General features: G+C 52.5%; 1 protein-coding gene across 1 annotated transcript; it reads left to right on the top strand.

Annotated features, from left to right (window-relative positions):
* The first annotated feature begins 5642 nt into the window (after positions 1-5642).
* LOC141726548 (hydrocephalus-inducing protein homolog) lies at positions 5643-26100 on the top strand. The gene is made up of 10 exons (XM_074531474.1): positions 5643-5672; positions 7461-7595; positions 9032-9231; positions 11866-11990; positions 13264-13468; positions 14649-14829; positions 18480-18703; positions 20628-20695; positions 22842-23074; positions 25892-26100. Exons 1-10 carry the CDS (start codon positions 5643-5645, stop codon positions 25994-25996), a joined length of 1506 nt encoding a protein of 501 aa, XP_074387575.1. The 3' UTR covers positions 25997-26100.
* Positions 26101-27425: the final 1325 nt, after the last annotated feature.

Here is a 27425-nt window from a genome sequence, read left to right on the forward strand (position 1 = left end):
GAGCGGAGGAGGAGGAAGAGGGAGGGAGGAAGAGGCGGAGCGGGGGAGGAGAGGGGGAGCCACGCGGCTGCGGCGCTGCCTGAACTTGCAGCAGCCTCTCGTCCCCTCCTGTCAGGGAGTTGTGCAGAGCCAGAAGGTCCCCCCTGAGCCTCCTTTTCTCCAGGCTGAGCCCCCTTCCGTGCTGCCTCAGCCCCTCCTGCTGTTCCAGCCAGGGTCGGATACTAGTGCTGCAAAGAGCACTGTACAGACCTGGCATAGGTGCCTTTGTCACCACATTTTAACCTTTCATTAGTTACAGAAAGACTCTTGGGAAGCCCCAAACTGCAGTCAGTCGCTGCAGTGCCAATCTCCTTTGCAAATCCCTGCGGCCCGGCCCGGCCCCGCACTCGGCGCCGCGGTTGCCCGGTAACCGCGCCCGGGCCCTCAGCGTCTGTGACAGCGGCGCGGCCTCAGTTGCCTGAGAGCGCGGCCCTGGCTGGGTGTGCGCAGCCTGGGCTCCTGCAGGCGGCTGCACCGGGCCGTTCGCCAGGGGAATTGTCGGCGTAGAGAATTGCTGAAGGTGCAGAGCATTGGCCTCTGCGAAAAGCTCCGCAGCGTGCAGAACATTGGTGTCTGCTAGGGAACCCTGAATTTCATTTGAAGGTAAAGACCGACTAAAGTTGAACTTTTTGGTTTTGTTTCATCTGTGCTCTGAAAGAGAATGCCAAAGGGAAATAGAGGATGTGATCATGCCAGTCTTCTGGCGCCGTAGTTCAGTGACATGTACACCTGAGAGGATGAACAATAAATGGACTACTGGTAGTGCTTTTTTTACTGAAGAAATGCAACATTTTCTAAAGATAGTAGTCTATACATTTTTTTCCTCTAGTAACTGCTTAAGCTGCTTAAAGGTGAGCGAGTTCTGTTCAAGTTGCAGTAGGTTTTTATCATCTGGGTTTTAAAATTTTTAGGGAGATGCCTCTATATTGAGGTGCAAACGAGACCATATGCCAAAGTCAGTGGTCTGGACTTTATGGAAAAGTCAATGGTCTGGATTTGATGGAACAGTAAATGTGAGGGAGAAAGAGAGAGAAAGAAAAGAAAAAGTGGGAGGGGGATGGAGGTTGGGAAGGGGGGGAGGAGAAAGAGAGTGACAGAGAGAGATTTAGTAGAAAATATCACCGTTCCATGGATCCCATTGGCCTACCATTAAATCCTCTTCTGGTCTTTTCTGTGGTGAGGTCTGGCAAAATGTAAGATTCCAATGGATTAATGCAGATTTGGGCAAGGTGATATCTTGCCCAGGTACCTCCCAGGAGTGGGGCAAGTTGGACTCTGTCTCTTGCTACTTTCAAACAATATAAAATCTTTAGCACCCGTATATCCTTTGAGTCTGCCATGAGTTGGGTTCTGGATTTTCAGATTTGTTGTGTTACTTTGCATGCCCTGCAGTCGTCTGGTGCGAGGCCTCAGGAATGGGTCTGGAGGCACTGTGGAGGTCTTTGCTGGGAGGTTTGTGTGCAAACCTGGCCTCAGCAGAAGAGTCTGTGGCTATGACTTCCCCAGCCTGAACCCAGACAGAGCTGATTTTCAGGACAGCTGCTGGGTTTGGCTTTGTTGTGGATAGGTTTTTCTCCTCAGCCTTGTTTACTTCTCCCCAGACCTGAGCTAATGGGACAATAGTGTCACCTTGATCTTGTCTCAAGTTCCCTTAGGCAGCTTAACTCACAGTGCCAAGTTCCAGTCAGGAGGCATTTTCAGGGAAGGGTGGGCTTGGGTGGTTGCAGCTTCTTTATACAGTTTTGTCACAATGGGCAGAAAGTCCTTTATAATGATATTTAAGCCATTAGCCATAACAATCCAGTCTCTCATGAGTCTCTCAGCTGTGAGGAGCAGCTGAGAGAGCAAAGGTGCTTTAGCCTAAAGAAGAGGAGGCCCACTCTAGCTATTTTTGAGTAATATTTAAGCTACAGCTTTGTCTGTTTGAACTGTTATTAATGTTCAGATTTTTAGCTCCAGCTTTCAGTATGATCTAACTTTGAATTGCACAAGGTAGCCCTATAGGTCAAATAAAGTCCAACTAGAGGCCTAACTATACTAGCTGCTTACACCAAACAAGCACTTAGCTACTTTCAAGTAATGTAACATTTTTAGCACCAGAATATGCCTTGAATCTGCCATGAATTGGGTTGTGAATTTTCAGAGTTCCATTGTTGCTCCTTCCAGTTTTGTTAAAGGCATTGTCTCTCACCTGCAACACCGTCCCTTGGAAATGGCATCTGGATTGCCAAAGAAGACACCAACACCTCGTCTTTTGTCCAGGGAAGGGCTGAAGCCTAATGCTGTGAGTACCCACTGGGCTGTGTTAGGGCTGGCACTGCCCTGGTGTCCCTGCTCTCCCTGCCCCTGTTGTCCAGCAGTGCTGTGAAGTTGCAGAGCCCCTCCCCAGCCCTTTGTGCTGTGCTGCTGTGTCTGGGGCTGTCCTGGTGCAATAGGGAACACTGTGGGATGCTTCAGCTGTGTCTTGCCTGGCTGTGCCAGCAGAGCCGAGTGAAACCAATGTACAGCTGAAGCCCTGAGCATGTGTTCTGTCCCTTCCCCTTTGCCACAGGAATTCCTTCTGTCAGGCTGGGCACTCACCCGTGCTGCTCTGACCATCCTGCCCTTGGGCACCTGGGCATGTGGGCGGGGAAGCTCAAACTCTGCCCAAAGCCTTGAGAGCCACGGCTGGTCCCAGCAGGAAGAGCTCCCAAAGCAGCTGTTCTCTCCCAGCTCCTGTGTGGGCACAGATGCAGCCCTGCAGGCAGCGCTGGAGCCAGGGCCACAAAGGTCCCTTGCTGTCTGCAGCTCACTTGGCTGAAGATGCCCCACTGCTGAGGCTCTGTCAAGGAGATGCCTCTGATTTCTTCTGTGGAGGGCTCTGTCAGCCCAGACAGAGAAAACAATTAACAGGGAGAACTAAAACCTGGACACATTACTGTGCACCTCACTCTTGGTACAGTGTTCCTTTCTTGCATCTCTTGGACTCATCCAGCAGCAATATCTCCTTGCTGTGAGTTCTGAGCGTTGTGCAGTTGTGGAGTTCAGGCAGTTCTGAGAGCTCCTCCCCATTCTCTGGAAAGGTCACTGCCTCAATCCAATGAAACGTGAGAGGAAACAAATGCCCAAAGAGCAGAAATCCCCAACCATGTTCCATCCAATCATGGAGAAGCCAATGGGACAGAGCCACATGGCTGGAGTGTGTGTGTTCCACTCCATATTATCAATTCACTGATGCTAAGTATATCAGCAGGAAAACTCCCAGGGCTTCCAGGAATGTCCTAGTGGCTGTGATCACAAGTTATTCACCAGTGCCACTTGTTCAAGAAAAGCCTTTCTGAACAAGCACAACTCTGAGGCTGTAGCTGGTTTACTTTTGCCTTTCAGCTGCTTCCCTCTAAGTTCCAGAGGGAGAAGTTTCTCAGCAGGAAGAAGGAGGCCAGCACTGGGGGGAGTATTCTGCCCAGAATTGGCCCATTTCTAGACAGGAGTGAGACTCGCCCAAAGGTAGCCTTTTCCTGCTCTTTTCCTTTTTGTTTCACATGAGTTTGAAGAGGGTGTGTGTTTGTGACAGGCTTGCCTCCAGCAAAATACCTCAGTGTCCAGGTCGTGCTGTCATTGCAAGGTGCTGGGAGTGGTGGACTGGGAGTCCTGATGTGCACTAAGCCCACACAAATACCCTCTGCTGAAGCTGCTGGGGTGTGCTGGAGTGCAGCTGCCATTGCTAAAACAATGGGAGGAAGGCTGGGGACACAGAGGCCCAAAATTGCCCTTTGCCATTCTCCTGCTGAAGGAGCCACCTCTTGCTTTGGTGTGGTCACCATCAAATGCTCGGGGCCACAGGATTCCCTCCAGAGTGGCAGCGTTGGCCTTTGAAGGCCAAGGGTCTGCAGGAATTCCTTGAGATTGAACAAAACAAATTGCATTACTGCTTTGGGCTGGAACAATGTGTTGGACCCTGAGAGGGTGCTGGATTTTGCAGGCTGCCAGATGTACAGGGGACTGGCCCTGGGCAGAGGGGAATGGATGTGCTTTATCTGGATCAGTGCCTACTCAGAGGTGTGTTTAAAGCTGCTTTTCTGGCAGGACTAGCTCGGTATAAAGCACAGTCCAAAGGGGTAGGTGACTGAGGTGGGCTGTTGAGCAGGAAATTGGAAGCAAGAGACACGGAACACAATCCAGGTAAAGGATTGTCCTGGAGAGGAGCCTTGGGAACACCTCAGGGAAGGGCACAGCTAAGGGACAGTGTGCTGCAGCCACTCCCTTCAGCAGAATGTGTCTGCTGTGAAGTCACAGAGGAGACCTGCTTGCGTCTCTGCAGTGACAGCAGTGTGGCTGGAGAAGGCAGACAAAGCAGGGCAGAGTTTTCTCCAAGCAATGTCTCTGCTGCAGAAGCATTTGCTGTTGTTGTGTCATTCCAGACGTGCCTCTCCAATGGCATGAAATAAGATCGCAGTAATGACAAGAAAGCACCCATTTAAAGGCCATTGAAAAAGGAGATACCAACTCTACTTTTACCCAAGTTGCTGAGAAAATAACTGAAACTTATCCTCATTCAGCATTCACCTTACTTGTCTTTTTATTTTCAGCTCATTTGTCTTTTTATTTTTGCCTTTTCCTCTCTTTGGAACACACTAACTTTTAAATACAATGAAAAGGAACAAAATCATCAAAGCAAAAGAAAAGTGTTTCTTAGTAAGGATTCAGCTGAGCTGGGGATGTCTCCCTCCCTGAGAGCCAAGCACACACACACACCCTCTGAGAAAATGGCAATCTTTGTATCCCCTTTGTACCTGCCTGGGGCGGTCCCTGTGCCCTTTGCCATTGGATGGGTACTCAGGAGCTTCCATTCTCTACTGAGCACCAACTTTTCTGTGCCCTCCCTTCTCATCCTCCTTCCTTTTGGTCAGGTCTTCAACCCTGTCCCTCTCACTGTGACACTCAACAAAGCAGCCTGAACAAATCCAAACCACAAATAACACACAGAACCAACAAATTCCATTCTTTTGCTTAATAACCTTTTGGCTTCAGCCAAATGTCACCTCATCTCTCACACCTCCTCTGATCCTGTGCTCTTCTTCGTGATGTCTAAGTTCTAGAGCAAAAAAAATATTTGCAGTTGTGTGGGCCTCGGTTTCCCTGTCTCAGAGTAAAAGACATCCCAAATCCTTTCCCATGGAGTCTCCTGTAAATTCATGGGCTTTACTTACTCCATGAGTGCTCAGTCAGTGCCCCAGAGCTCTGTGACCACATGGGCACAGGGCTGTGTTTTAGGAAAGTGCTGCCTGGCATTCTGGAGAAAGAAACCTGGAGAAATCCTCGCCAAAAGAGCAGCTTGGCTTGAGCCTGCTCTGTGTGGCCCAGCAGCTGTGGATCAGCTCAGAGCAGAGGTGGGTGAGCCACTGTTTGCCCAGTGTGGGCTGGGCAGACGTGCTCCCCCAGAGTCTGTACTTCACTGGGGATCAGTGGAAGATTCTCCTGCATGAACCTTCCTCCCAGCAGCTGAAGCTCTCCCTGCTCTCTCTCCTCTCCAGCTGCCGTCAGCTGCCCCGAAACAGAGCTGGTTTGGGGTTTCCCCACCAGAGCTGGTATTTCAGAACTTCGTCGCTCGGGAGGTCTCTGAAATGGTGCTGTCTCTCATGAATAAGGACAAGGTAAGTGCTGGCACCCAGAGCTTTAACACTGTGCTGGAAGAGGAGAGTGCTGTCATTTCCTCAGTGTACAGCAAAGCAAGTTATCTGCTGCAGCACATGCAGAAGAAAATGTCTCAGCACCTTCTTCTGCAAGATGGTGGAAATCTTCCTGTGCTGGGAATTGTCCCCTGGTTTTGGCCAGGCGTTGATGGTGTCTATCCCAAAGGAGTTTCCTTCTCTTGAAAGCTCTGGATTGACAGGAATGTTGAGGGCTGTATAGTTCTTACCTGCTCTCAGTCTTTTCCTTGGTTCTATAGCATACCCGGTGTGTCCTTGGTTAATCTTGGCTCCTGGTAGGAATCTCTGCCTCTCTGACCCAGTTTGGCTCCCTTTGTGCAGCTCACAGTCAGAGCTCAGGGGCTGAGCCTTCTGCACTTTATGCTGGAATCACTTCTCATTAATGGCATTGGCCCTGCAGGAACCGTGTTCTGAAAGAGCCCTGCCATCAGAGTGATGGAGCAGAAGCAGTGAGAGGCCTTTAGGTGCCACTTGAGGCTCCTGCTCAGCTTCATCCAGCTCTGCTCAGCTTTTCCAAAAGCAACACGGTGCTCTGCTTTCCCCTTGCAGAAGCACAGCACATCCAAAGCCATGTGCTCCTGGAGGTTTCCACCTTCACCTGAAGAAATTGGGATTGTTTTGCAGTTTCCCAAGAGAGCTGAGAGGGAAAAAGTTGAAAAATGTCAGTTGTGTTCCACTGTAAAGAGGAAAACTTGAGACCATTTGAATTTCAGTCAGGGAAACATTTTCTCAAGTGAGGCTTGTGCCAAGAGTGGGCTGGTGGGAGGAGACAGGAGGGAGTCCAAATCATCTGGTTTAGACTTTTGGAGAGCATTTTGGTGCTCAGGGGTTGATGATATCAGTGCTAGAAAATGCATGTGTGCTGTGTCTGTGAGCCCCAGAGGGCAGAACCTGGCCTGCTGGCTGCAGGCAGGAATGCCCGGCAGCCCAGCTTGCCTGCACAGGCAGCAGGAAGCCCTGGAGAGCCAAGATTGGCTTTGTATACTGGAACCACACTGTCAGTCAGTGCTGGTCGTGTTTCTCCAGGCAGAAAATGCCTCTGAAGCCCCATGGTCAATAGACACCGCCTGTCTGTGTTTCTGTTACTTTTGGCAAGCTGATTGTTCTCATGGTTTTATGATCCTTCCTAGCTGCTTTACTGCCCATTTAAATTCTCTTTGCCATCTCCTTGTTTTAGGGATTGTCTTGCTGTGTTCATTCCTTTTTTTGCTTTTCAGGTTTGCTTTTATTCCCAGTAAGACCACAGTGTTTGGTCTCCTGTCTTGCTGCTCTGCCTGCCTGACTGTATCCCCAGAAGGTCCCTACCCAAACCTGATCTGCTAGAAGGGAATTTCTTCCTTCCCCCACAGAAATGGGCTGGTTTGCTTTTAGGTAGCACATTCCCCCTCTGGAACATGACAGCTTCATGGCTGTGTGCAGGCAGAAGCCAGCAGGTTTTTTGGCCTTGTTGAATATGCAGGTACTTGGTTCAGGTGCTCTGTCTCCATCCTGCTGGTGCTGACCTGCTCGGCCCTTCCTTCCCAGCAGGTGCTGCCCTACTGCCCCTGGCCAAAATGCTGGAGCCAGAGAGAAGGGATTCAAGTTCAGCCTTGTGAATGATGTGCCTTTGCCTGCACAGCTGAAAGTGCTTTGGAAAAGGGGCAAGGGAGGGATGTTAGCAGGGCATGGACAGGTCTCCTCTCGTTCTGTTTCCACAAGTGGCAAAATCATAATTTCATGTCTTTGCTGCAGTTTCTTCACGTGGTGAAGGTCTCCATGGAGAGCTCACCTTACTTCCAGCTGGTGAGCTCCAGCGATGCGTACCGTGCCGTGCCGCCGGGCGCCTCTGCCCCCGTGCGCATCCGCTTCACCCCCAGCAAGAACAAGGTGAGGCTGGAGGGGCCAAAGCACACAATGATCTCCACAGCCATTGTTTGCCCTGCACTCTGGCTCCAGCCCATTGCATGCTGTGAGCTGGGCTCCAGGCGTGGGCAGGCACCTGCAGCCAGTCACACCTTGGCACTGCTGGCAGGCACTGCAGCCAGGCCTGACAGGCTCTGCTTCCCCTCCCTGCACATTCCTGAGCATTGCCAAGGGAAGATGCACAGGAAACAGGATGAAAATGACAGAGGGCTGTTGATAGATGTTGGGCCATCTCTAGGTCCAGTGGAAGGGGTTTCATTCTGATGGAAAACACCAGAGGAACAAAGAGGTCAGAGAGCTTTCCTCCTTCGTGGACTGCCAACAGCTTCCCTGCCTGCCCCGGGGCTGGAGCAAAGCCGGTGCTTTTTCACCCCCTGTGTTGTGCAGCCTTGCAGCTGCACTTGTGCTGTCCCAGAGCACAAGTGAGCATGGCACAGCTGCAGGGCCAGGGCAGAGGATGTGCTGTGCCCGTGAGCCCGGCCTGGCACAGGCACACTGGGCTCTGGGTGCCCTTGGTCAGCAGGAGGTTGCTGAGCTGCAGGGCACTTGGACACCTGCCTGGAGGAGCTGGTGCAGGGCAGGTACAAGCTGCAGGCAGAGCTGTGAGCCCAGAGCCCATGGCAGCGACACTTCTGGGGCTCTGTCTTCATGCCTGTCCCTGTGCTTGCTCTGGCACCCATTCCATGCCAAAGGTGCTTTTGTGGGGAGGTTTGAACAGCAGTGCTGAGGCCCTGGCAAGTCTGATCTCAGTGCTGGGATCTGGAGGGTTCATGTTCTGATCTGGAGGCTTGTTCATACAGAAGGGTTGAGGGCATGGCATGGAAGGGAGGAAGCCTTGCAGGGAAACAAAGAGAGGCCCTTTCCAACAGCATCCTGCTACCTCTTAGCACTGTTCTTCTCCTGACTTGGTTGGACAGGCAAAGTTAGAGGGGAGTTGTGAGCCAGCTGATGTTTCTGCACCAGGCCAGAGGTGCAGGATGTCTTTGAGTGCAGCTGTTTTCTCCTCTTCCTTTTGCTGCTTAGAGTCAGTTGAACACTTTGTCCTATTGTCAGACAGTGGGAATATAGAACCCTAAAGAGCAATGTCCTGTGTTCCCCAGCTCCATGTTGCTTAGAAGGGGCTTAGGAATTCCTTAACATCATTAAAGTTTAGAGTAAAAATGATGGTGGCCTAGGGCTGTTATCTGTATGACCAAGTGACACAAGAGCTGAATGCCACTGAGACAGATTTTGCAAAGTGCACTGGTGCCTTTAAAATGTGACATAGTAGTAGAACTTAGTGTTCATTTGAGGGTGCAATAGGTAAATTGATGCCCTTGAAGGGGTATAGGAAATGGTTTTTCTTCTGCCATGGGGATGGCACTAAATGTCCTGTGCTGAGCCAGTTTCTTTTCCTGCAGGATTATTGCCACAAGCTGGTGTGCCTCACTGCCAGGGAAAGGATCGTTGTGCCAATTCGGGCCATTGGTGCCCGAGCTGTGCTGGACTTCCCTGCCCAGCTGGACTTCTCCAAGTGTCCGGTCAAGGTCAGCACCCAGCAGACTCTGCTGGTGCGCAATGTTGGTGCCCAGGCAGCTCGGTACCAGCTGAGCACCCAGAGGTGAGGCAGCTCATCTGTCCCTGTGCCAACACCTTTGGGTGAGAGTGGAGTTGGGAAAGAGCTACAGGAGGAACCAAGCATCGGATCTGCTGCCCTGTAGCCTGTCTGGGAGTGAGCAGGATGGAAGGCATCTGCTCTTGCTTTCATTGGCCTTGGAGCTTTCTGTGTCCCAGATTTCCTGGAAGCTGCTAGAACATGTTGGGAGATGGCTTGCACCCTGCTGAGCACAGGCAGCTTCTGAAACGCTTCCTCAGCACTGTCAGCCAAGCAGAGACATTCTCTGGGAGGCCACAGGCACGTGGCTTTGCAGTGGTCCTGGAGGGGACCTCTGGAAATCATCTGAGCAAACACACTGCTCAAAGCAAGAGCAGTGTCTGGGGATTGCAAGGTGCCATTGGGAGACATGGACCTGTCTTTAGGTGCCATACAAGAAAACAAACATGTCAATGGACCTAGTTATAAAAGCAGAAGAAAACAACCTTTTAAAACCCCCTCCATACCTTATCTTTTCTGCCTGTCAGGAGCAGTAGTGATTCATTGAGAGGATGGATCTAACAGGATGAGAAGTGTCTTAAGGAGCAGCTCACAATTAACAGAGAAAAGCCCAAAATTTAGCTTTCCAGGCCTATCTCTTAGGAGTAATTTTCCTTTGGTTCTTACAGTGTCAGGGATGTCTCCTTGACAGCTCTTCTAGCTGTGGGCTCAGGGAACAGTTTAGTGGTGTTGGCTGAAATTCAGAGGAGTTAAGTTTAGCTGTGGAGCTTGTGTCTTTGGGTCTTGGGGAGCCAGGTGTGTGTGAGAGATGACTGCAGGAACAGAGGAGTCTGGTGGGTACAGCCCAGGGACAGAGGAGATGCGGGGGCTGATTTGCACTCAGTTTTTCAGTCCTGACAGCTGAGTCCTGACCTTGGCTGGGTCCTCTTCTCCTGATAATTTGAAAAGAAGAAGACACCTTCTTTCTCAGGCAAGCCCTGAAGTAATCCGTGGAATGTTATTCCCATCGTGCCACCTGAAGGCAGGAGCATGTAACATGGGGCAGGAGTGGGAAGGGAAGGGAATGGAAGGTAGTGCTGAAGCCTGGCCAGGGATTCCCCTAACTGGCAGCTTCTCTATTGCGGTGAAATTTCTGGCCAAAGCCTAAGAACAGAATGCTGTGCCTTGCCCCCAGCAGGCCCTGATCCCCCCAGCCCCAGCAGAGCTGCAGCAGTGCTGGCATCAGCCCCGGGGCAGATGCAGGAGCACGAGCACTGATCTGGCTCTGGGGCTGCTGGGGCCTTGTCCTTCCTCCCCTCCCTCCAAAGTCTCACGTCCAGCGCATGAACATTGCTGGCCCAAGGCTTCTCCATCAGCCAGCAGTGATGTTCTCACCAGTGGCAATGGGAACAGGTCAGCCCATAGTTACAGCAAGAGGTCCTTAATGAGCAGAACCTGAAGCAAGTTCATCAGCTGTTACTACTGACATGAACAAAGTTCAGCTTGCCAGATGTTCTCTTTGTTTTTGTGTGTGATGCATTCATCAGCAAAGTCCCCAGAACACATTTGAAGTGACCGATTGACTGGCAACAAAGCACCAAGGCCAGGAACTTTTGTTTCCTCACTGGGGCTGTAGAAGGGCACAAAGCCCAGCAGCTGCTGGGCAGAAGCACATTTCCCCTGAGCTGTCCCTGAGCATCAAAGCACAGAGTCTTGTGTTTGTCAGGCAAGAGCTGTTTACCTGGTGACTAAATCCTGATTGCTCCTGTTAAATCCAAAGTGCAGCAACGCATCTGCATCATTATTTCCAACGCATTGCACAGAGTTTCTCTGCTGGGCCAAGCAAACAGTTACCAGCCTGCATGACAGCCCAGAGTCCCAGACTGCACTGCTGGTAAACACACAGAAACCTCCGGTTCTGCTTCCTTGATGTGCTCCTGCTCATGGTGCTTCATTTAGCTGGGATTGGACCCGTCAGACTGTAAATGGCATCGTCCTTTTGGGTTTCCATGTCACTGTATTGCTCTAATCTGTATTTGCACTCTTTCCGAGTTTTGATTGCTCCTTTTCTTAGAGCAGCTTTCATTGAAATGTTTATAAAAGTTGCCCTTTTTAGGCTAAATCATGATGTTTTCAAGGGAAAATAAACCAAAGAAGCACACTGCCAATTCAACAGGAACTATTCCTTGGTCTTCAGGGAAAAGTTCCTTCTCCCTGTCTGATTCCTAGGCTGTAATCTCCCAGGACAGGGAGTGCCCTACCGTTTGCATCTCTTGAGATGAGGTTTATAGGCAGCAGGAAAAGAGAAATTCCTGAGGCAGTCAGTGTCAAGTTGTGCATGCAAATAGCTCTGAAGCCTCTCTGTGCTTTTCACAAAGCATTCTCTGATGGGATTGCTGGCAGTGGGAGCCTTGGGCCTCATTGCAGAGAGCTGGATGCAGAGTGTGGGGAGCTGAGGTCATTTTCCCCCCAGGATCTTGTGAGGGCTGGATCTTGTCAGCAGTGGCTCAGTGGCTGTTTGTGATCCTGTCTGTTCTGTCTCTTGTGCTGCCTGTGCTTGGATTGCTCCCTGCTTGGCCAAGGGAGCTGCAGGGAGCTGCAGTGCAGCAGGAATCTCATGGCCAGGTGTCCCCAGGCCTGACCCCTCTCTCTGTGTTGCAGTCCTTTCTCCGTGGTGCCGGCCACAGGAGCTCTGGGCGCTGGTGACACCGTGCAGGTGACAGTGGCATTTCACCCGCTGGCCAGCGGTGCCCATTGCAGCTCCCTGGCCGTGTGCTGCAGCTCAGGTGAGTGCTGGGCCCTGCAGGGCACAGGACAGTTCTGCACATGGCTCCCTCTGTCCCGTCCCTGCATTCCCTCCAGAGGTGCCTCCCCTGTTCACCTTTACCCCAAAGCAAACTGAGAACTCCTTGGTGTTTAGGGGCTTGAGAAAGGCAAAGATTTTTGACTGCTGTTTTGCTGGGACTTGCTGAGTGGAGGAAGGAGGAACTCTGATTCTCCACTACGGTGTGGCTATGCCTGGGTGAAGTTTTATTTGATTCCTGGGCAGTGCTGTAGGTGAGGCCTCCATCAGACTCTCTGCAATGCAATGGATTTCTTGCACACCTCTGTCCCATATGCTGCTTCTCCACTGGCTTGCCACAGACCCTTTTTCTATGTGGCCCTTACACATAGATGTAGTTTCTGTCTAACAACATTTTCAGGCCCTCAAGTTCCTTTTTTGTGACAAATTAAAACAATTTTTCCATTTTTTCCCCATTTCCCAGGCTGTTCACGCTGTTGCAAACCTCTCACATCTATCTCCCATTTGATTTCTAGACTGAGGGATCCCATCCAGTCTTAATGTAGAAACTGCTCTGTACTCACTAATCTTTCCTTTGTCCCTTTCTTATTTGATTTGCAATGCTCTAGCTTGGTTTTTCAGATCAGAACAGTATAAAATATTTAAAGACTGGTGTGGCTGTGGGTTTGGACAGGGAGATGATTTTCATGGTGCTCATTCTGTAGTGGTTTGTCACATTGCAGAGCCAGGCTGGTTGTGTTTCCTCACCTGTGTCCCCTCCTGCTGTGTGCTGTCACTTCACTTGTTCCTCTGGGCCTCCTTTTGCTGCCCACCTGCCCCCAGGCATATTTGCTGGTCAGCAAGAAGAGATCCAAGGGATCAGGAGAGACAGGAGTCTCCTGGGATGCCCGGGGAGAGCCTGGGCAAGGCAGGACTGAGCAGGGCTCCTCAGCCCTGTCACCTGAAGGACTTGGATGCAGAAATCCCGGTGATCTGAGTGGGTCACCGGAGCACATGGACCAATCTCCCTGTCCATCCTGTCACCTTGGGGCCAAATCTCTACAAACACCCTCAGAAATAAGGTGTTTTAGGAGGTGCCCAGGACATCCTCACGCTGTACACACAGAGCTGAAGGATGTGATCAATGGAGTGGTCCACAGAACTGCTCCTTCAGCGCAAAACTGGGACACTTTCTTCTGTGCCCTGTGCTTTGCTCTGTTCCTTGTGCTTCCATCAGCCAGTGAGCTGAGCAAAGACTCCCCTTTGCTTTGTTCCAGGTGAAGAAAGAATCCACACAAAGCTCCAGGGAGAAGCTGTAGATGTCAACGTTGGGCTGAGCACAAATTCTGTGGAGCTTGACAAGACTTTCACCACCATGTCAAGCCACAGAACCCTGTTCATTGGAAACAGGAGTAACATCACAGCCCACTTCCAGTGGAAGGCTTTTGCTACTGAGGAAGAAGAGAATGAAGAGAAGAGGAGGTTGGTTTGAAAGATGCATTTCAGTGAGATACAGGCTCAAGACTGAGCTAACATGTGGCCTCAGGGGATGTTGGTGCTTTTCAATGGTTTAGGCCAAGTAAACCATGCCTGGCACTGGGGTGTGTGTCCCTGGGCTTCAGGAGCTCAGCACTCAGCATTCCAGGTCATTTATCCTCGAACCAGGGATGGCATTTTGGGAAGGAAAGGTTGATTGTGATGACTGGATTTCCTCAGGTCCTAATTGGGCTCTTTTCTCTCTAATCTTCTTTCTACATGACCTGGCAACATCCTTAAACATTTCCTGAGTTGCCAGTCCCTCTTTCCAAAGGTGATACACCCTCTTTATTCCCTTTAGTTCCTTCAAAAGCTCCTTTCCCATGCGGGCTGGTTGTGTGTCCCTGTGCTGCTGTCAGAGGGGTTTTGAGCTCTCAGAGCAGAGAGGATTTTTTGTGAGAGAAGATAGTGCAGGATCCTTTCCCTCTCACGACATTCTAGTGCCATGCACTGGGATGGGATCCAAAAAGCTCTGGCTCATGAAAAGGTCTCTCCAGGAGTTTCCTGTCTCCCTCCTGCACAACAAAGTTCCTTCCCCTCTCAGAGCCTCTGTTTTCATGCATATTGCATATAAAAACTTGAATGTCACTGAAGGGATTTGGTGCCTGAATTCATCAATTTCCTGTGGAAGTGCTCTGGGATGCTCATGTGAAAGGCAGAGTAGGGAACGGGGGAGGTCCAAAATGGAAGGAACAAAGAGTGATGCTGTTAACACGTAGCTGCAAGCCAGCTTTGTCTCCCCTTGCCAGGGAAATGCTGCAGTGGGTGCTCTATGATATATCTGTGCCCCCCAGAGCAGCTCAGTGGGAGGAAAAACCACTTGAAATGGCTGGTTGATTCTCCCTCAGCTGTGGCAGAGGCTTTGAGGCAGGAGGTTCTCTGGAGGGATGCTGGCTTTGGAAACCTCTGCTGAGCTTGCAAGTGTGGAGTGAAACTCCCTGCTGGGCCAGGGAACAGCAAGTTGTCCTCTGATCCCTGAGGGACCCTCGTGGCTTGGGCTCAGCCTTTGCTGGGGAGCTGCTGCTGCTCCCCCCCAAGTGCTTTGCTGTCCTGCGCTCACACTTCTCTCTGCAAATCTGTGGCTCATGAAACCATCTGCTGGCCTTGTCTCTCCCTGGGGCTGCAGGCAGTGTTTGCTGCGGCTGCCCAAAGAGGTGTCCCAGGAAAACTTCCCAGAGGAGAAAGAAACAGAGAAGGTGAAGGGAGATCACAGTGCCCTCCTGAGCAGCATGGTCCAGGAGAAGATGTCAAAGGTGCAAGAAGACCCCATGCTGTTCTCTGATGACATTTTTTTCATTGAGCCAATGGTAAGTGATAGCTGAGAACATTCTCTTCCTCCTTCTCTTCCTCCTCCTCCTTCTTCTCCCACCCACCCTACTCCCTACACCCACCCCTTCCCCGGCTGCGGTCACTGGGCAGATCCTCAGCTGGCTCCATGTGCTGGCAGGGAGGACATGGAGTTTCTGGTGAGGCTGCAGGGCTCGCTGCTGAAAGCATTTGTGCCCTGCAGGCTCCAGGCAGGGCTGAGAGCCTGACAAAGCCCAGCTCTGCTGCCAGGCTCAAGCTCAAGGCAGTGCCTGTGTGTCCTGTCAGTGTCCCTGGGAGCAGTTCTTGTAGGCAGGGGCTCCCCCCACACGTGGGGCTCAGCAGAGGCTGTTGGAGCACTGCCAGCTCACACACTGACCTGAAGCTTGCAATTGTTCCCTGGCAAAAGGAGGCCAAATTCAGCCCAAGGTTAATGACAGAAATGCCAATCCCCTCCTTTAACCATGCCTTGCACTATTTCTGAGTGTCCCTTCCAGCGTCATCTGTGAGCCTGGACACAAGGGTGGAAGACTGAAATGGGCCTTTGGAGTTGTCCTGCACACAGGGACAGAAAACCTTTACCTTTTCTGGTGATGCAAGCAAACTGCCACATGCTCCCATAATCCAGAGCCTTGATTCTGAGTACTGTCATTGTGAGAGATGATGAATGCCTGGTGTGTGCACAGTGCAACATCCCTTCTCATCTTGGAGTAAACCCTAGAATATGCCAGCCTCTGCTTTCTTTCAGTACAGGTTAAACTAATATTTTTATTTCCAAGGAAGGGGATCATGTTCTCTTCTTGGTTACAGCTATGGCCCATCTAAGGCCAAGAGCCAGCAGGGCACAGTGGCAGTTGCATCCCACTGTAGCTGACAGCAGCATGATGTGCCCAAGAGCTTGTGTCAGAGCAGCAGGAATATTGTGGAGAGTGGGAGCTGATCAGCTGAGCACTGGGAGCTGTGTTGGGCTGGGTTTGAAGTGTTTCCTTGGCTCCTTGTGTTGTTCACTCATCACTGATGCTCTAAACAAAGGCTTACAGGAGGGTGGTGAAAACAAGCAATGTGAAGTTTGCAGAGCAATGTTTTGCTGTCTCTTTCTGCTGTAGGAGGGAGAAATCGGGCCGAATTGTTCGGCTGAAATCAAGGTGACCTTCAAACCCCTGGAAGCACTGGAGTATGGAAGTGTGGCTTACTGCAGCATCTCAGGTGCAGCTCCTTTGCCCTGCCTCTCTCCCCCTCAGTGAAGCCATGGTGCCAGCCTGAGCCCACTGGGCTCCCATGGAAGTGCTGGGAAGGGTCCCTGGTCAGCAGGGCAGTGCTGACATATCCCCCCTGGCCCTGCAGCTGCCAGGGAGTCTCCCATGCCAGGCCAGGGCTCAGAATGTTGTGTGTGCCTGACTGATCCCAGAACAGCCCAGGCAGTGCAGGGAGAGGTTTTCATGCCATGGCTTTGCCAGCATTCCCTCAAAGGCCAGAGAGCTCCAGAGCAGAACAGCTTCAGTGAACAAGCACTCAGCCCCTGCAGGCCCCTGGCCTGCAGGATGGCTCCATTTGCCATGGATCCATCATCAGGAAGCAGGAGCTGAGTTAGAAATGGGCTCCCTGAGCCTGGACCACCTCCCAGTGCCCAGACAGCAGCAGAGCAGAGGGGGCTGAGCCCCACTGAGCCCGGGCTGTTGGTAGAGGGAGCAGCCTTGGCCAGCAGCTGCTGCTCTCCCTGTGTGCCAGTTGTCACCTTGCAGCTCTCAGTCTGTGCCAATAGAACACAGTGCTGAGTGTCACAAGGGGAGCACTTGGGCAACAAAGTCCTGTGCTCCTGGGCCAGGGAGTTTGGGAATTGCCAAACTCTGTAGGAGCTTTGTGCCTGCACTGAATGGATTTCAAAGCTCCTCTAGGTGCATGGGAAGGAAACCACAGAATCACAGTATGGTAATGATGGAATGGACCTTAAAGATCATCTAGTCCCAAGGCCCCTGCCATGGGTAGGGACACCTCCCCCTAGAGCAGGTAGCTCCAAGCCCCATCCAGCCTGGCTTGGAACACTTGCAGGGCTGGAAGCTCCACAACATCCCTGGGGAACCTGCTCCAGTGCCTCACCACCCTCACAGGAAAAATTTCTTCCCTAATATCTCACCTAAATCTCCTTTCTTTCCATTTCTACCCATTACTCCTTGACCTGTCACTACAGGCACCAGAAATGTTTTAAACTCAGCAAACTGGTGGCTCAAATTGGAAAGCAGCCCAGGGAATGGGTTAGAAATTGCAAGTCAGCCTCAGGGGATATGTCCTGAGGGAAGAGAAAGGTCCATATCTTCTCCTGCAGCATCAGGAGCTGGTTGCATCCAGCTCAGAGTCGGGGACTAGCACTGAGGCAGCCTGGAAAATGCAGTGGAGCAGAGGGAATGATTGTACTGCAATGGACATCTCTCCCCAGGCCGTGAGAGCAGGCTGCCCCTGCAGCTCAGAGGGGAAGGCCAAGGACCCTTGGTTGAACTCAGCTCTCCTACTCTGAACCTTGGGAATGTTTTTGTCAACACCCCCCATGTCTATGAGGTGAGCAGCAGGGCTTGGGATGGATCCTGATGGCTCCTGAGGCAGCAGCAAGCCTGGTGCAGCTGTGGACTTGCTACCAACCTGGGCAGCTGTGAGCAGGGAATATTTGATGTACTGCTGAAATCTGGGGGGTCACAAAGGTGTGTCTGTTGTTCCTGAAGCCCCAGTCCCTGCTTTTGGGCAGCCTTCCTTAGGGATCAGCTGAGAGGCTTCCTGCCAAAACACCCCTTGGCACATGAAACCAAGCCTGGGTCAAAAAGCTGCATGTTCAGAGGCTTTTGTGGCAGTGCCAGACACAAAGCACCTTTGCACTGGGCTCTGCAGAAGCAGCTGCTACAAACTGGCTGCCTTTGAGCTTCAGCCCACTGCCAACAGCTCCCAGCCAAGTGTCTTCTGCCTATTGCTGCAATCACAAGAAATCCATGGGAGTTCTCTCCCTTGCTGACCAGTCCCTCACCACACTTCAGCCTCGGTGCATCTCTGGCTCTAGAAAGAGAGAAGTGTTCCTGGGAATAAAGCAAAGGGTTTTTCTACATATTTGCCTCCCCCGCAGCAGAGTCAAGCTTGCAAAAACTTCATGAGGCACTGCGCCATGGCAGACACTTTCAAAATCTTGGCTGTGGAAGGGAAAGACATGCTGGGTTTTCTCACCAAAAGATGGTGCTGTCTGTACGTTTTGATGCTGATGCCTCATTCTCAATGTATTGTTTTCATGGTCTGGGAAAAGGTGAATCTGCTGATGGTGCTGTTGGAGCTGTGCTCACTGGGGCAGCAGCAGCTCCGGGGTGATTCCCTAGGCAGCTGCAATCAGCCCACGTTGCTCTCAGCGCCAGCTCTCAATGCGCTTGGTGCTGCTGAGCAGAGGGGCACTGCTCTGTGTCCATGGGATAAGCCAGGGTGACTGCAGTTCTGTGGAGTTGCCACTGCTCTGCATGAAAACCCAAAGGCCGAACTTGTCCTGTTGTATCTTTTGACTTCTGCCATTCAGCAGCACAAAGCATCTTCTGCCTTTTCTGGGTGTTCATTGCATCATTAGACAATAACTCACCAGAAGGGAAGATTCCACACGTATTTCCATTTTGCTTTCTTGCTGCTGCAGGTGAAACTGATGAACGAAGGAGCTGTTGATGCTCCCTTCACCTGTCTCCCTTCAGCCACCAACGTGGGCTTGTGTTTCAAGTTTGCCCCCGAGGAGGGCATCATTGCAGCAGGTGGGAGCCAGAGTGTGCAGATCTCCTTCAGTGCCACCGTGCTGGGGAGCTTTGAGGAGCAGTTCCAGTTCAGCGTGGCTGGATCTCCTGTGCCTGCCATCCTGACCATCAAGTAAGGACCCTGGGAGCTGGGTGGACACATCTGTGGCTGTCTCTGGGACATCCCCCAGCTGCCTCCTTTTGGGGTGGAGCAGAGGAAAAAGGTGTTTCCTGAGGTCTGAATCTCTGCTCTGCTGCTGGCATTGCTTTAGTGTGAGGCTGCCTCCTGCCCTGTGTGGTAGCTGGGAGCTGGAATGACTCCTCCCTGCAGGGATCTCCCTGTGCCTTGGGCCATGGCAGGCAGTGGGATGGATCAGCTTTGGGCAGCAGCTGCTCTGGGATGTCCCACCTGAACACCCAGCAAGGCCCCCAGGGCTTTGCAGATGGGCCAGCCTGGCTGATTCTGCAGCAGCAGCAGTGTTTGTAAAACCTTGTGTGAATACTCCATGCCAGATGGGCAGCAGCAGCCTCAGCTCACCTCTCATGGCCATGCTGTGGGGCACAAGCTGTGCCCCCAGCTCCTGTGCACAGAGGGCTCTGGTGCCTCCTTTGCACAGCCAGCAAAGGGCTGATGTGGGAGTCAGGAACTGTGCAGCAGGAACTGTGCAAGGACTGGGGCACCATCCTGTGGGCTGGTGCCATGGCAAGAGACAATCCTGGCCCAGCCAAAGGGAGAAGGGCTGATCATAGGGGAGGCAGAGCTCAGTGCTCAGCACCACAGCAGCGTGAGGCCTTGTCCCTGCCAGCCTGAGCCATGTGCTGCAGGATAATGGAGTGGAAGCAGGAGAGCTGGTGCTGCCTGCTCTGCAGCTTTGGAGCTGGGCTGCTGCTCTGGGACGACACTGGCTCAAGGCAGGGAAGAAATGAAAGCAATCTGCACTGGATGATGTCAATGAGATAAGGGAGATGGGTAAAGAAGAACAAGGAAGTTATTTCTTAGCAAGAGAAAAGTGGTGAGCAGGTGTGCCCATAGTGGAGAAACAATGATGCTGCCTTTGTTTTTGGAGGAAAAGTGCTGCTTTTTTCATTTGGAAATCAAGAGGGAACCTTTCACCATCAAATAATTGATTCTCCTCTGTCCCTCCCCCAAAGTGGCCATGGGCTGTTTCTGCATCAGCAGCTTTCTCCTTGAGCAGGGGCAGGTGTCTCTTGTTGAGATGTGCAGAGCAGAGCCAGGGGCAGTCCTGTGAGTACAATAGAGGACACAGGTCACTGGTTCTTGATTTTGAACCAAAAGGCAGAGTGGGCACTGATTGGCATCAACCATGAAATCAACTGGTGAGTGTTGTGCAGCTTCAAGTGCTGATTTCAGTGGATGTTGGTGGTTTTTGGAGTGTGTCTGCTGAGTTGAAGGGCAGGTGAGGTGCTGTGCTTGATTCAGGACAGCCAAGTTTGGTTGTTGAAGCTCTTGCTCTTGGCTGTGCCAGCTGGTGCACTGCTGACCAGCTGGTCCTTTCCTCTAGGATTCATCTGTGCCCTGGGTAGAACTGTTGCTGCTCTTTTCAGAGGATGTTTGGGAATGCCCTGGATTCATGTCTCAGAAAAGTGTCTGTAATGATTGTGTGGGTCAAACTCTTGAGAAAGCTCCTCCATGGGAACAGCAGTTGCTGCTCAGAAGGAGCAAAGCAGGGAAGCTGTGGCTGGAAGGGCTGCTTACAGAAGTTTGTGGGGACACCTTGATGTCCATGCCATTGCAGATGGGGAAACTGAGGCACGGAGCCATGTCTGGGTGTGTGTTCAGGGTCCTTCATGGCACCCCCAGCAACCCAGGGGCTTCTCCTGCCGGCCCTGTGCCCGGAGCCCATCAGGGGCTGTTGGCTGCTGCCCCTTGGCTTGAGCTGCCTCCTGTGCTCAGGGCCCTGTGCTGAGCACACGGGGCTGTGTTGGTTGGAAGCCCAGGGTGCCCTGAGCCCAGGTTTTGTGCCCCCGAGCCACGACAGCCGCACCTTTGCAATGCCTTTAACCGAGCCATTGCCTGCTCTGTCCTCGGCCTGCAGGGGCAGCGTCACTGCACCGAGTTTACAGTTTGACCTCGCTGAGCTCGACTTCGGGGACATCTCCTTTGGTGAGTGTTCCCTGGGCTGGGACACAGCCTCAGGGATCTGTGCCTTCCCACAGAAAAGCATCCCTCACTCCTGCTCTGCCCCAGCAGCCTCTTCAGGCTGTGAACTGCAGGGCTGCTGTTGCTGCTGCCTCAGGGGGCATTTTGCCATTGTGAGATCCAATGGAAGCAAGGAATAGAAAGGCAGTATTTTCTGGTGTCTCTGTGCTGCTTTAAAAGACAGATGTCTGCCAAGGAAGGTGGGAATCTTCCTGCAATGGAAAGATGAGCCCTTCCCTCCAAATGCTTATCCCTTTGAAATGACAGGGGTCCCAGGAAAAACTGTGGGAAAAGAAATAACAGTTCTTTGCTAGACTATCTCAGGAGAGCACACACAAGAAGGCAAGAACAGACATTTCCCAGATGCCAAGTCCTGTTTTTCCCCTTTGGTGGAGTTCTGGTCACAGCAGGAGGAGCTGTGGGCTCTGGCAGGGCAGTGATTCCCCCCAGCCGGTGCGGGAAGGGAAGGGAAGGAGGAAATGCTCCTTTTGCAGAGCCCCAGAGGGCAGGGGGATGTGGGCAGTGCTCAGCAGCAGCAGCAGCAGCGGGGCAGGCAGGCAGGGTCGGTGCCAGCGCTGAGCTGCAGCCAGGGCAGCCCTGGGCCAAGCACAAACCTCCCGCAGCAGCAGCGGCCGAGCTGCGATCCCCAAGTGGAAGGGAAGCTCCGCTCCCTGCCCAGCCTCAGCTCCCACTGCACAGCCGCCCACGGCATCACGCCACAACTCCCAAAAACCCCCAAGGGAAAAGCCCAGCCCAGGGCCAAAACCCCCCAGAACCCCAATCCCCCTTCCCAGACCGAGGGCAACATTCACTGCCAAGCCTAAAGCCAGAGCAATGAAGTTATGAACTTCTGAAGGAAAGTCATTGCCTTTTTTGAGCTGCTTCTTCCCCAGCCTGCATCACCACGGAGGCGCTTGTCAAGTTGATTTTGGAAGGAATGAAACAAGAAAGGCAAGAGATGGAAATATGGTTCTGAAGCAGGAGATTAATCTAGCTGAATCCAATTTCATTCCTAAGGGCTCTTAGGCTGAAGGCAGCTGTTGTATCTTTGCTTCTTTGTAACTGTTGACTGTTGTCTGCATGTGCTGGCCTCAGTCTCGTTGGAGGTTTTGACATCTGGGTTTGTCCTTTTTGTGCCTCTCTTACCTCCCTGCTGGAGTCCCTGCTGGAGCTGGCAGCGGTCACTTGGATGGGCACAGAGAAGCTCTGGGCTGCAGCTGCAGTTGTTTTTTCTCCCCATCTGTGTCCCAGATGCTCTTGGTGAGCAGGCCTGGGGAGAAGTCTCCTCCCCACAGAGCTGGCCAGCCCAGCCAGATGTGCAGTGCAGAGCAGGCTGTGGCTGCTCTGTGCGCTCTGCAGGACATCCCCACCATGAGTGTCTGTATCTCTGGCTTTGCAGGATGAAAAGCAAATCTCAGAGCCAAAGTGGGGTAAACCCTTGCAGGCAGCACTCTCAGTGAGCAGCATGGTAGCATGATGTCCCTGTTTGTTGGGTGAGGTGGGACCTGGTTCCTAATTGCCAATCTCAAAGCAAGGCTTGGCTGTGCCCCAGTTGAGGGGGCTCTGAGCTGTCACGTGCTCAGCTGTTTGGCCCAAAGCAAGAGATGCCTTAAGGATCCTGCAGAGCGAAGCTGCATTAGGGTGCTTTGCATCACGTTCTAGTTCCTGATTCCATCCTCACTTTCTTTTGCTGTAGCTTCTTCTCACTGACAACTCACTGTTTATATGTCTTGAAAAAGGTGGGAGTGTTGGCAGGCTGAGCAGGGAATTGGACAGCTTGAATTCTCAGAGTAAATGCTGGGTCTGGGTGCACACTCATCACTGAGAGACAACTGGTGCTGGTTTGGGGCAGGTGAGGGAGCTCGTCCCCATCACAAAGAGAGAAGCTTGCAGTGTTCAGCAGGGCTAGGAGTGGGCATTTTCAAGGCTGCAGTCTGGAATCTGTGTCAAAGGGAACTAAGTGACGATTAATTCCTCACGCAGCTTCTGGGTGAGCTGTAGTTCAGATAATAAAGAGCTCAACTCCAATCCCACTTTGATTCTGCCAGGATATTGCCCCCAGGATCATGCCCTGCTGGGTGCCTGAATGGATATTTGTGTCCTTGCCCAGGCTTTCCCTACACGCAGCGCTGCCGCCTCACCAACAGCTCCGCGGTGCCCCTGACGTTCCAGCTCCGCATGTCGGACGATGGCACGCAGCCGGCTGTGGACAGCGTGGATCAGATCCGCAGGGACACCGACCCGGCCTGGAGCAAGGGAATCCATTTCTATGTGGAGCCCAGGGAGTTCACCATCAATCCCAGCCAAGGCACCATCCTCCCCCAGGGACACCAGGACATCGAGGTACGGCCAGAGCCCAGCCACCGCCGCTGCAGCACCAGGGCTGGAGATGCACTGCAGGGTGGGAGGGCTTTAGCTCTGGTGCCAGCTTGGAGCATCCTGGCACTGAGAGATCTGCACTGCTGGGAGGCCTCTGCTAGCTGGCTTACTCGGGATGTTCCTCAAGGAGCACTGTTTGTTTTCCAAAATCATATGCTGAGCTCACAGACCTTATGGTCAAGGCCTGAAGCCATTCTTGTGTTTTTGAGAGCAATTGATTTGATTGCAATGGGGCAGAGCAAGGATGAGGGCAGAAGGTGGCTGTTAGAGAGCTGTCATTGTATCAAGCAGTGAGCTTTTCTTCTTGGTCTCATTTTCCCCTTTCCTGGGGAGCAGAATGATTTGTGTTCACTGCAGGAAGCTCCAGTGGAGACAAAAAATCAGCAGCCATGTGTAGCGGTTCAAATTTATTGTATTGATTCCTTTTTAAGTGGTTTGTTCTCTGGTACCCCGTGTTCTCCCCGAGTTGGTTTACCCCTGGGTTTTACCCTCCCTCAAAACTGTCCCTCATGCCATTCCCTGCCCCTTGTTCCAGCTCTTTCCCTGCTGTCAAACCCAGCCCCTTTTGTTCCCCAACATTTTTTGCCAATTTAACCTGGAGCCAATCCCTGTCTGCAACACCCCTTTGGAATTCCCCTATTCCTGGAGGCCCCATTGGCCCATGTGAGCCATCCTCCCCACCCTCTTACCCAAAGTGGCTCCAGACACTTGATGTAATCCCCTCAGTGCTTCCCTGAGGATTCCCTTTTGGTTTGCTGTTTGTATCCACCCCCTGCTTTGTGTCTGTACAAAATTCCTTACACAGGAGTGTGCAGGGCTCTTTTGGCTCTGATCCTTTTGCATGGAATAAAACCCTTTCTTGTGGAACTTCAAGACAGAGATCCTTCTCCTTTCTCCTCTGCTTGGTCCCTGTGGTGGCTTGTCTCTTGCAGTGTAGAGCAAGAGGCTCTGAGGGCTCTGCCTCTGGTCAGTGCCCACCCTGGGGCAGTTCTGAGGGTTCTGCCTCTGGTCAATGCCCACCCTGGGGCACTTCCCCACTCCTGGTGTGGGGCCGGAGTTCTCAGAGCCAGCCCGGGTGTGGTGGTTTGACCAGGAAGGAGTGGGAATTCTGGGAAGCTGTGGTCAAACCAATGAAGGTTTTGGGTTTGAGACTGGCACCCGGTGTAGCCAGTGGGGTTTGGACACACCTCCGAGAATACACAGGGGTTAAAAGCAGGGCACTGCCCTTGGATCTCTCTTCTTGGGACGTGGCTTCGAGGAGGTCAGATCACCCTCCCCTGTCCAGCCTTGCTGCTGGGCGGGGGAGGGGCGGCCATGCGGTAGGCCCGGGGCCTGGACAGAGGTGGGGGTTGAGGGGCTTTCAAGGATGGAAGGGTGGAGGAGCCCCAAGAGACATCGAGACATCGGGCAGCCCCCCCCCCCCACGAGAGCAGCCAGCCAGGAGGAGAAGGGGGGAGGAAGACTGCCCGGCCGGAGCGGCAGCGTGTGGGCAGCGTGCGTGGGAGTCGCTCCGGGACCGACAGAGACTGAAAACTTTTAACCCTTTCTTGCATGATTGGGGCCTTGCAAAAATGCTAATCCTCCTCAAAGCTGAATAAGAAGGGAGATAGGAGATGAGATAAGACAAGGACCTGGCCCGAAGAATGTGGAGATGATTGGATGGGGAGAGATGATTTGGAGTGGCCTTTTGGCTGGACTTTTTCTTGTAGCCATGGACTCAGTTGTTCCTGTGACACAGACTGCATTTAGGGGGAGGCAGTGCCTCAAAACCAGGAGGGTTCATTCGTGAGGACCCCCCGGCCCCAGGGGGTTGGAAAAATATGGGGGGGACAGATGTCCCAAAAGCAGAGACTGTGCCTCTTTGGAGTGAGACAAGGCATCCTTGAAAGACAACCCTAAAAGCAGCTCTGGCCATGTCTCAGTGGTGAGAGCACTGGGCATGGAAGGAACATGTCACAAGCGGCAAAAGGACTTTTTTTTTCCGGGCGGTGCCGAAGTGACAAGGAAGCATCCGAGGTTTCAGTGTGTTTCCAGGAGAAGCCTATGGAACAAGAAGGACTCCTTTCCTCTTCATGAACTGCAGTTTGAGTATACTAAAGTGTCGTGCCGGGCTGGGCAGTTGGTGTTTTTGAGAGAATGTAGAATGTATTGGATTGAGAAAGTCAGGGAGTGGGGAGGAGGAAAGTGGTTTTGTAAGGTTTTCAATTCTTTTCTTCTTTTTCCTTATGGTCTTTCCCTATTTTCCTGTAGTTTAAGTAATAAAATGTCCTTTATGTTTAAGTTGGAGCCTGTTTTGCTTATTCCTGGTCACATCTCACAGCAGACACCAGGGTGAGGAATTTTCATGGGGGGCACTGGCCCTGTGCCAGGCTCAAACCATGACACCGGGCTCGGGCTCCCAGGTCAGCCATGAACTGCCCAGCACCTGCTGGGCCACACTTTGCCCTCAGCCTCCTGCTGTAAAGCTGAACTCATTGTGGTCAAGTCAGATTTCCTCTGCATGGATGTCTTTGTAGTCAGATGAGAAATTTGCCCCTTAATTTGAATGCAGTGGTGCATGGAGCTGTAGTCTAATGTTTTAATGTAGCTGACCTGTGCCCTGAAAGAAGGTGTGTTTAACAAATCTGGTATTGGCAGAAGGCTTTTGTTACTCTGAGGCTGTGCTCTACACATGGAGCAGCAGAAGAATTAAGGCGAAATCCTCCCTCAGGAACTGGAGGATATCACCCGTGGATAATGAGCTTTTGGAAGGAAGAATTGACTGTTCTTCTCTTCCACCAGGTGACGCTGTGCTCCAACACGGTGATGGAGTTCTACCGGAGATTGCTGGTGGACCTGGAGGGTATTGGCAAGGGAGTGGCAGCCCTGATCATCACAGCCAGGTAGCAGCCCTTGCCTGGCCTCCCCCAGGCACTGCCTTGCCCAGGCTGTGCTGGCTGCAGCTGCCAAGGAGAAGTGCTGCTGAATGCCCTCATGTTGTGCCAGCTGGACACGAGAACAGCAGTGCTTGGGCAGCAGCCCGTGGTGAAAAGCACGTTTGCTCACAGCCCAGCACGGTCCTGGGCCCTCTTCTAAAGGCACCAGGAAAGATATCATTGATTGGCCTTGTTTTTGGTGCTTGAGGTGGAACAAATTTCCCGAGGGCCTCCTCTCCTTCTGGCTGCAAGAGGTGGAGTTGTGCTGGTTGTGAGCACCGTGCACTGGTTTGGGCCACACCAAGCAGCTGCTGAGAGTCAGGCTCTGGCTCTGTCCATGAGGGCACATGGCAGGGGGGAAGTGTCTCCCAGCAAGAGTTGGGAGGGCAAGGTCTGACAAGGAGAAAGCAGCCCTTGATGTGGCAGGTCAGCTCCAGTTTTTGTCCTTCCCTGTGCTTCCTGTTTTGAGCTTTAATGTTGTCAGAGTTGAGAGCAAAAGTCGTTGTTGCTGCAGCAGAATTCCATGCTGCTGTGCTGCTGTGGGTGTCAGTGTGATGCCCAGAGGGATGCAGCTCCCTGGTGCTGTTCCCTGTGCCAGGCAGAGCCATCCAGGCAGTGCCTGGGCTGCCATTGTGTACAGCAGGTGGAGCTGGGGCCAGGCAGTGCCTGGAGCTGTGCAGTGAAGGAGCCAGGGAGCTGCAGGGCCTGGCAGGGGCTGATCAGCCCCTCTGTGGGGCAGCTGCTGTCTCGTGCCCTCCAGGGCTGGGGCAAAGAGCTGAGTTCTCAGGCAGGGCAACAGTACCATGGCAGAGAAGGGAGTCATTTTTACTGAGACATGGGAGCTGTGTGTTCCTTGAGCCTTAGGGAGCACTGATCCTTGTTGAGTCATTTTTACTGAGACACTGGAGCTGTGTGTTCCTTGAGCCTTAGCGAGCACTGATCCTTGTTGGGAAGGCTCCCCCTGAGCTCGTGGGTCACTGGGACTGTTCCAGGAGTCCTTGCAAGCCTTCTTGGGTAAAGGAGGGGCTGAGGCAGCTGTGGGGCAAAGTGCTCTGCCTGGGGCACTTGGCAGCCTCTGGGTGCTGCCTCTCAGGGTTTGCCCCTCCTTGACAAGACATGTTGGAGTGGGAAGAGGTAGAAGGCAATTTATCCCTGTAGGGCTCTTCAATGTGCATTTGACAGTGACCAATGTGTTCTGCTCCATTTCACAATCTGTGGGGGTAAGCATTCTCCCTTCTCTCAGTATCTCTGATTGTTCTGGGGTCATCTCTTTGCCCAGATGTCTCGTTCCTGAGCTCCAAGTGTCCTCCCCAGTGCTGCTGTGTGATGAGTGCCACCTGAAGGTGCCCTATGAGAGGAAGATCCTCATTAGGAATCCCAGCCACCTTCCTGGCTGCTAC

The sequence above is a fragment of the Zonotrichia albicollis genome, chromosome 36, assembly GCF_047830755.1.
Source record: "Zonotrichia albicollis isolate bZonAlb1 chromosome 36, bZonAlb1.hap1, whole genome shotgun sequence".
NCBI lineage: Eukaryota > Metazoa > Chordata > Aves > Passeriformes > Passerellidae > Zonotrichia > Zonotrichia albicollis.

Excerpts from the sequence above, each read along its gene's own strand:
- LOC141726548 (XM_074531474.1), top strand. The coding sequence starts at position 5,643 with ATGGTGCTGTCTCTCATGAATAAGGACAAG. Across the intron at positions 5,673-7,460 it reads CTCTCATGAATAAGGACAAG|TTTCTTCACGTGGTGAAGGT; the intron begins GTAAGTGCTGGC and ends TCTTTGCTGCAG. Across the intron at positions 9,232-11,865 it reads TACCAGCTGAGCACCCAGAG|TCCTTTCTCCGTGGTGCCGG; the intron begins GTGAGGCAGCTC and ends TCTGTGTTGCAG.